This window comes from Anguilla anguilla, chromosome 11 (assembly GCF_013347855.1).
Source record: "Anguilla anguilla isolate fAngAng1 chromosome 11, fAngAng1.pri, whole genome shotgun sequence".
NCBI classification, from domain to species: Eukaryota; Metazoa; Chordata; class Actinopteri; order Anguilliformes; family Anguillidae; genus Anguilla; species Anguilla anguilla.
In genome coordinates, this window is record NC_049211.1 from 18,741,620 (window position 1) to 18,750,908 (window position 9,289).

At 45.1% G+C, this 9,289-nt stretch overlaps 1 protein-coding gene across 1 annotated transcript; it reads left to right on the forward strand.

The window, feature by feature from the left end:
- The first annotated feature begins 4,429 nt into the window (after window positions 1–4,429).
- irf10 (interferon regulatory factor 10) lies at window positions 4,430–9,045 on the forward strand. Its single transcript, XM_035382224.1, has 8 exons — window positions 4,430–4,917; window positions 5,362–5,551; window positions 5,694–5,773; window positions 6,061–6,181; window positions 6,354–6,464; window positions 6,862–7,248; window positions 7,482–7,600; window positions 8,282–9,045. The coding sequence occupies exons 1-8, from the start codon at window positions 4,744–4,746 to the stop codon at window positions 8,552–8,554; spliced, it is 1,455 nt and encodes a 484-aa protein (XP_035238115.1). The 5' UTR covers window positions 4,430–4,743; the 3' UTR covers window positions 8,555–9,045.
- The last annotated feature ends 244 nt before the right edge of the window (window positions 9,046–9,289 follow it).

Sequence of the window (9,289 nt, forward strand, 5' to 3'; positions counted from 1 at the left end):
ACGTTTGGGGAGCTGTGAGCCGCGGGATAGGCTTGTGATGTCCAGGTCTGCCCCGAGTCCCTCTCTGACATCCTGTTTATGGTGAGCTGTTCCAGATTAGCGGGCCGTGCCACCCGCAGACTCGCAAACGGGGAACATGTGTTGCAGCAGGGGTCAGCGAGCGATCTGCTGCTCTGCGCTCCGCTCTGTGCGACCGGGGGGACAGGGCAGGCTTCCAGACCGCCGCGGGCAGCGCTCTCCTTACTCTCCTGAGCCGTTCGGCGGACCCTGCTCTCCATCAAGAGCCTAGTCACCAGGCGCAGGTCAGAGGGTTAATGGGGTGGTAATGTGGGTCAAAGTTAAAGTGCAGCGGCCCTCTCCTGTCCTCAAAACCCAACCTATGTCACACCAAACCATCCCCTTGTCCTTTTGTTGTTGCTGAGAGAAAGCTAACAGAGCAGGATGTTCTGTAGTCAGTTCTGTTTGATCGCTAGAATCATGGCTGGTGCCCCCCCCCCTCCACCCCCACCCAAATTGAGAACATGGGTGGGATGTCCCCTGCAGCAGTGCCTGCATTTGGACCATAGCATGATTTCCATGCTGATCTCCACAGTTTAAGTTGACTTCTTTCCCACAGAAAGGGCCTGCATTCCAACCACCTCCTGTTTCATCCGGAACAGCTGAGGACACTTACCGGTGTGGGCTGTTAGGGGTCTCCAGGTTTCAATAATGCACTCATTCCTCCAAATCTTATCATTTCCAGTCCCTCACCAGATGAACAATGGCAAGACTGCCGGGTTGCTGTGGAACTAGTGTATTCAGAAAAGCTGAACAATCTGAACAGAGGATTCCTGAAAAACACATACACACACACACACTCATATGCATGCACACACCTCGGCTGTGCCAGAGTAATTCTGTCATTTGAGAGGTTGAACAGATCTATACAACAGTGCAGTCCAGATGCATTCATGCTGAATTCCTAATGACAATGTTCTCAGTGACATTTACGTTTGTTTGGCTGGTGATAAGACGGTAGAGAGGGATTGACACACATATTGTATCTGTCATGGATAAACAGGGAGAGAGGCACTTCCGTGCCTAGCATAGTTTAGTCATGCAGTGCTCTGAAAGGCAATAGCTTGGCGAGGGACCAGCCAGGGAGTAATCACTCAGTTTCAGGTTCCTTTTAAAATGATTCCAGATTAGCAGGTGGGGGATTGGAGAAAGAATTTGGCAAAAGCTGAGTGTCAGCATAAACAAAAATGTGTATAAATATCCAGCATGAACAGCGCCCTGAGGAATATCTGCAGAGCCTTGGCTTTCAATTTTGCCATTGCGTGCCCGAAGACAACATATAATGAGGATTAGCACACAGACAAGTGCATGCATGTACACACATGTACATAAGCATGCTCCTGTGGTTGCCAGTCCATCTGTCATTGGGGTGTATAAACCACTCCCCCAATTACCCCTAGAATTGCCCCCTGTCCCCCCTCCCTGTCCTCTTATGCACTCACACACATTCTGACACAAAGGCACACTTGTCCCCAGCTGCTATCTGGGGAACGAGGGCTTCTGTACCCCAAAGCTCATTGTGAAGCATTGGCCAGGGATGTCGGTCTAAGCAGCCAACTGATGTCTTTGCACAAACATTCCCCAGATTACGTCAGGAGCGGCGGACACACACTGCTCCTGACGTGAAGAGATGGCGTGGTTCAAACCCAGCGGGGGCCGTGGCAGCCGTGTCTTTGGGCAGCCTTGTCATTTTGGCTGACACTCATACTTGGAGGCAGGCTGCAGTGTTTCATCATGCTCTGCTTCGGTAATCAACAACGGGAGCACAGTCCACCCCCTGCTGGCAAGCATCCTCTACATTCAATTGCATTTTGGAAACAAAGCAGGGAGCCGTTCTGGATCTGCGTTCAGGTGTGCTGTTCCTACCGCAGCTATTAAACTGGAATATCTGCTGCATTCAGTTTCAGTTTTCTTACGTCAGAAGAATTCTTCGCTGCGCGCGCATCATATCAGCGGTATGCTGTTCTAGAGTTAACATTTACACACTCGGCTGCATCAAGGACCGAGAGTTCAGTGGATTAGAGGTCTTGTGTAACGAACGTGCTGTGCTTGGAGCTCAGCCACGGGAGTCGACTACATTAGGCAGCTGAGTGCAATGGATCAACGTGAATCATTAGACCGCAGTGCTTTCTGTGTGTATTCCAATGAGTAATTTTCACATTATTCACCTCACACACCTCTAGAAACCGAGGGAGGAGGAGGAGGGAGAATGAGAGGTTGAGAAAGAGGAAGAGGCCACAAGGACTGCGGGCAGAGTGAACATTACAGAGTGAAGTACGCTGGTGCACCTGTCACATTTTCACTCAGAACTGAGGTGAAGTGTGCACCATCTGTTGCCAGGCAGCGCCCCCATAGGAAGCCTCAAGCGCGTTCAAAGGGGCTCTCGGCTCAGGTGACCACGTGGGTCTCTCACAAGCGTGCCGCAGCCGGAGCGAGAAGCAGCTCGTGTAGGCGGCCATGATGTATGCTCGCTCCAGATGCGCCTGGCTCGGACCCACTGGCAGCATTGGGACTGAGCACAACATCAAAGCCCCATTCCACCACAGGGAAGGGGTTCATCACAGCAGCTGGAGAGGGGAAGGGCAGTGCTTCCAGGACAATCCACCATTTCAATAAAAGCCAGGAATCTCTTGCTATCTCTCTCACTGTCCCTCCCTTAAGAAAATGTTTCTTTTTTTCTTTTTTAACACTTGGACCAAATGTTTCTCCATTCTATTAGGTCAGCTGTATGACAGGGTGGAAACCAGATTGTGTCAGTAGAGAGGAGGTTACAGGAGGGCACTTGCTGCACCCAGTACTTTCACTTTCAATGCCTGCTATTTGGGTCCTCCTTTTCAGAGGAGGAGTCTTTATAGGTTTCTCTGCAAACAGGATGTTGTATGTGTAATTGGAAATGTGTGTGCGTGTGTGTGTGTGTGTGTGCGTGCGTGTGTGCGTGCGTGTGTGCATGCGTGTGTGTATGTGCATGCTTGCATACCTTTTGTGTCACCTAAGAGTGAAAGGTGACACAAAAGTCCCAACCCACAAACAGAAGATGTCTGAGGCTGCTCTGCCCTCCGTGGCTGTGATAATTTGCCCTTTTTATAGGAAATGATTAATGCCATCACCCTATCTCTATACAGGACATACGAAAGACATCTGTAAGTTTCCTGTCATAGAAAGGACTGAAGACTACAACACCATCTTAACCTGCACCACAAACATTGTAGTATTAGTTGCAAAGACGTGCTTTTAAAGTGAAAATGTATGGAGAAACTTGAGAAACTTGGATATAGTAATCATTCAAGTGTAATGCAGCCATGTCAGGTTGTGGACATCAGCGGTGGGTTTAGTAGAAGGGGAGGGGGCTGTGTACTTGTGTGTTTTCCACTTGGTGGGAAACCCCCTGCTTCTGCTAGCAAGCACCACCTTTGTAGCTCCTCCCACCTTAACTCAACCGCCAAGCCAGAATGACAGAGGACATAGCAGCCAAGGTAAAGTAGTGGGTGCTACAACACAGCTGGAAAGATGTGGTTTGGGGGTGGTTAAATCATGGAACATTGTAAAAAATGTTGCAACACCATAGTTATTTGCCACCACCTCACTAAAACTTACTGCAATGTAAAAACTAAATAATAATAATAATAATAATAATAATAATAATAATAATAATAATACTGTTTTATGCTAACTAAGACATGTGGAAGGAACAAACAGCAAGAGTATACAGCCATGGTACCAGATTACTAATAAAATAAAATTAAAATAAATTTAAAAACCTTGGTCATTAGTCACAATCAATGTACAGCACTACTCTTCCAGCTGACATCAACACATTTTTGAGCACACATATTAGAAGTAGCCACAGTACTAATTAATTATTATACACATTAATTAAGAGACATTTTGAGAACACCAAAATAAATGCTTTGGTATGCTTAACTTATCATAACAAGCCAGTCCCAGTGTGTTTTTAAACTGCCAGTTTTCTAAATTTGCTAAATAATCTTCATACCATAAATATACAAATAATATCAATAATATCATTCAACAGCACGTGCAGAAAATTACGTTAAATACATTTCAGGTTCTCGCGCCAAAGAAAAAACAAGATATTTTAGAGCTTGCAGGCATATGCACGAGAGTGTGCATATTTGTGTGAATAACGTTAGATGTTCTTAAAGTAGACTAGCCTATACCCTATTCTATTGTGAAATGATGTGTTTTAATGCACTGTGACTGGAGAGGGTTCATTATTTTAACAGTTTGTAAATGTGCTTTGACTGTAAAAAAAAAAATAGCCTAAAAATAATAAATAAAAAATGAGGTATCTTAATTAATATAGGCTTATTTTTCCTGAACGCCATAAATATGCCAGGAAACCAAAAGTCTTTCACTTCTTACTTTTACTTTCACTTCTGATTGCGTTACAGGTTACTCGTATGATGCGCGCTGACAATTGCAAGATTTTCCTTAGGCCATGTACCGTCGACAAATTTAAGCTTTCCGATCTAGAAATTAATATTTTTTAAGGAAAACTTGTCCTGTAATATAGTGCAGAATTATATTCAAGTAGAACTAAGGCTTTGTGCTGCGAATTTGACGACAGATGGTCGCTGTCTTCAGCGAGTGCCGCAAAGTGGCGAAGTTGGATCGGTAGTACATATTTTAACTAACGCTTGTGTGACTAAATTTCTCCAGTTTAAGATGAACGGTAACGGAATGCATATGCGTCTCCGCCAGTGGCTAATTGCTCAGATAGACAGCGGAAAGTATGCAGGGCTGAGCTGGGAAAATCAGGAGAAAACCATGTTTAGGATACCTTGGAAACACGCAGCAAAACATGATTACAAGCAGGATGAAGACGCTGCGTTATTCAAGGTAAAGTAAACTGTGGACCATAATTTTATCACAGGCTACTGTGACTGCACTATATAAATTGATGAGTTTCTGACATTACTTTTCCATAAAACAAGTGATATTAAGATTAATACCGCCTTCAAAAGAATTTCAACAGAGGTTGTTAGATTCACCTTCAAAGCTATTTTATTTGTGATGATATACATTTCATGATCGATAAAAAATGAAACATGTCATATTAGGCTACTTGCTCACTGAGTAGGGAACTGAGTAAATTGAAAGGGAACAATATTCTTAGGCCTGGTATGACTGTAAAACGAGTAATATGAGTGTAGTGCACACACATGTACATGTATTTCAGGAAGGAATTTAGTTGGAATCATGATTTTATATTGCCTAGTTTATGTATTCCTCTCTCTCTCTCTCTCTCTCTCTCTCCTGTGTGTGTGTATGTGTGTGTGTCAGGCCTGGGCAGTCTACAAAGGCAAGTATAGAGAAGGACGAGACAAAGCTGACCCTTCCACATGGAAGACCCGTCTGCGCTGTGCCCTGAACAAGAGCACAGACTTCCGAGAGGTCCCCCAGCGCAGCCAGCTGGACATCTCTGAGCCCTACAAGGTTTATCATATTCAGACAGAGGGAAGCAGTGCCATGGGTAAGAGAGCAAGCCTCCATCAGAAGCAGGTGGTAAAACAATGAATGCCCAACAGAACAATGTCCCCTCTGTGCCCTTGAACACACACTCACACTCAGCCAGACCTTGTTTCACTGAGCCCATGGTTCTCTGCATCCCACAGTATCTCCTGTGCCTCAAGAGATCTACCTGGGCAGTCAGCCTGACACCCACCTCAATGTACCAGCCAGTCTCCAGCCACAGGTAACATTGATCCTGACCTGACAACTTTGTTTCATCTGTCTCTGTCTGTTAGAAAAACTTTGAGAGTATCTGCTTCGGTCAGATTTTATGGGGTGTGAAGTCCCATGATGTCACACTTCTGACACCTAGTGTCCAGGAGGTGAAATTCATATATGGAAAATATTCATCTCAGTGATTTAATGAGAATGGACTCTACTCTCCCACAAGTGTGTACAAATGCTTTATCCTACTGAACATAGTCAGAGTCCATCACACCATCAGAGTACAAACAATCTTGTGTCCCACAGTTTAGCTCTCATGTTGTGGTGGATGGTGGTCAGAAGGAGAGGGTGGATTCCAGCAGTCAGGCCCTGCATATTGTCAGCCTGGGCACACAGACACAAGCCTCGCGGGCCTCCACAAACTGCGGTCAGTACCTCTATATTCATTCATCATGGAGGATAGAACTTTACTGTCATAATCTAGCATGTGCGTTAACACTTATTTATGTAAACTTAGGGAATACAAGTATTATCTTCACTTGTTTAGACCAGCTCTGCTGATAAATAGTTGGGCTGATGACTGCTGTGGTTCTCCACAGAGGAGAGCTGGAAGGCTGAGCCCTTCTCATGGTCCGCATCCAGAGTGTCTGACTCTTTGTCAACTGGTTGCTTCCTGCCTGGTGCAGACCTGTCTGGGTTCCGAATCACAGGTAGGGGGACTCCTGTCATGCCTTCCAAAAACCCTGACTCATATGTTTTGTCTGACTCTTCTCTATCAAATTAATATATGGCTTTGCAATCACTTGTTCACTAAATTAAGATGATGGTTTTTAATGGTATGCATAGGTCTCACCTTGTGACTTTTCAGGCACATATGTCAACATCTGGTATCATGCTGCCTATCGTGGCTAACCCCAAACATGTTCAGGCCAATAGATTACATGGAAGTCCTCACTATTATACCGCACATGACCACAGATATTGGAAGTGACATCAATGCATGGACGGATCTAAGCCTGCTCCCTCATGACTGTTCTTTTCTGGCCAGTGGTTTAAACAAGGTGCCACCACAGTAGAGTGATGTGTAGTATGCCACTGTTTCCCCAGATTTCCGTCTGCAGGTGCGTCTGTACTACCAGGGCCGGCTGGTCCGGGACGTGACCACCAGCACGGCGGACGGATGCTGGATCCTGCAGGGCTCGGTCCCCGTGGAGAACGAGCGCATCTACGGGCCCTGTACGGCGGAGCAGGTCCGCTTCCCCCCGCCCAAGCTGGCCCGGGTGCCGCCCGGAATCGCCGAGGCCATGGGCCGTCTGCTGCCCCACCTGGAACGCGGCGTGCTGCTTTGGGTGGCCCCCGACGGGGTCTTCACCAAACGCTTCTGTCAGGGCAGAGTGTTCTGGGGCGGCCCCCTGGCCCAGCACCAGAACAAACCCAACAAGCTGGAGCGGGAGAAGACCTGCAAGCTGCTGGACATGCCCATCTTCCTCAAAGGTGGGTTTTGGGGCTGGACATAGGTGTGACAGCTCTCTCCTAGGGATATCCAGTGTGTTTGACTCACCCAAAGCACAGTGGTGTCAACACTGGAGGGAGGAATATTAAGATTCAGATGCATCCTCAGACTGGTTTAATCTATCCTGAATCTATTCTTCTTAATCGCGTCTGTGTGAAAAACCTTTTCCTTTCCTGTGCCACACCATGCCCTGCTCTCTGTCCTCTGCACACAGAGCTACAAGAGTACCTGCATGGACGTGGCCCCAAACCACGCTTTGTGATCGACCTCTGCTTTGGGGAGGAATTCCCAGTATCCAACCAGAACAAAGCCACAAAGCTCATCACAGCGCGAGTGAGTGTGTGGCAGAGACCACGTGTTGAACAGGAATAACAATAATGGTGCAAGGTCCAATAACTGGGTTTTGACTATTCAATGACTATTTGACATGTAAAAAACCTTGTTAATTTAACAAGAATTCATTTCAAAATGTCTATGCTCATGCTATGTCTTGTGCTGTCTGTGCTGCAGATACACAATTCAGTCGAATATCAGAAAGGTCAGCAATACAGCGTACATAGCTTGCTATATCATGTTAGCCCAAATAATGATAGCATAGCTTCTAAATGGAGCTAGCAGCATATATAATTACAATAATCACAATGTGTTCATTGCACGATCAGTGCTTAACTGTGTTATTCACACTGCTGCTACCAAGAGGTGTAATGGCATTGGAACCGTAACATTATACAAAGCCATGTGCTATGTGTACAATTCTGTAATGTATTTCACATTATTTTCATTCCCATTGCAGGTGGCACTGACTCTCTGCTGAGCATATTCAGGTTTATTTGGTTAGTGTTAGCTGGATTGGTGCTGTACATTTATCTTGTGTTCCAAACTCAACTTGATGTTATTAATTGAAATGCAAGCAACAGAATTTAGAAATGGCTATTGTGAGCCAACAGAGGGCAGGGTAGCCCACATTTACCGGTTTTTCACACAGTGCTCTTACTGAAATCCATTTCTTGGTAGGTTGAACCCCTGTTTGCCAGAAATATGTTGCTGAACATCAAGAAGTCAGAGAAGGAGGATGCCAGTGCTGTAGGCGATCAAGTCTGGGGCAGAGGAAGACCGACAGAGCTCGCTGCTCCTGGGTCAGTCGTAGCGACTGCAGATACACCGCTTTCACTGAGGCCCCTCATGGAGACAAGAAGAGGGACTGAACAAGAGAGAGAAAGGAGTGAGGTGGGGAGGGATGGAAAGAGGGACGCAGAGCAAGATCAGTTAGACAGCAGTGTTGCATAATAGTTAGGGAATTGACTGGTCTTTTAACTCTGTTTCTGGGTTCCAGTCCCACTGCTGTCATACCCTTGAGCAAAGTTCTTAATCTGAATTGCTTCAGAAAAAAATGGTTTGTATGTAAAAATATAGGTTACTTTAGACAAGCTTGACTGCTAAATGCCAAAATGTAATGTAAGAAAAAGAGACTGGGAACAACCAGGCCAATAAAGATAGAAGGAAACAGAGGGAGAGAGTCCTTGCACGCTTTATTGTTTGGGCTAATGCTCTTTTGACTAAACTCTCTGTGCAAAAATGAGTCAATAAATGCAGAATTTCTTTGTGTGTGTTTAATTGGAGCAGCTAATATACTTTTCTTCTTATTACATAGATGAAAGGTGATTTTTTTGGTGAGATTTATTTTTTTAATTGAAATGTTCTGAAAGTTAATTCTGTCATTTGTACTCTAATTGTTGTCCCTGTGATTTCATTTTTGCAATTAAAGTCTTTAAAATTAATGCAGTTGTAATTACAGTTTTTATTCCAGTGTAAAATCAACCTCTTTTGTACAGCACTTTTCTTTATTAGTTGATTAGTTGATTATTTCATTGTGAAAGTGAAGCCCGTCATCTCTCTTATAAATAGTTTCTGTTAAAGCAGTAAAAAGTAAGCGCAGTTATTTACGGCCTAAGCTGTAAGGCAACACCTTGAATACCTTAAGTGTCTGAAAGAGGCTCCTGTGAAGAAAAGGAAACAGAAGGT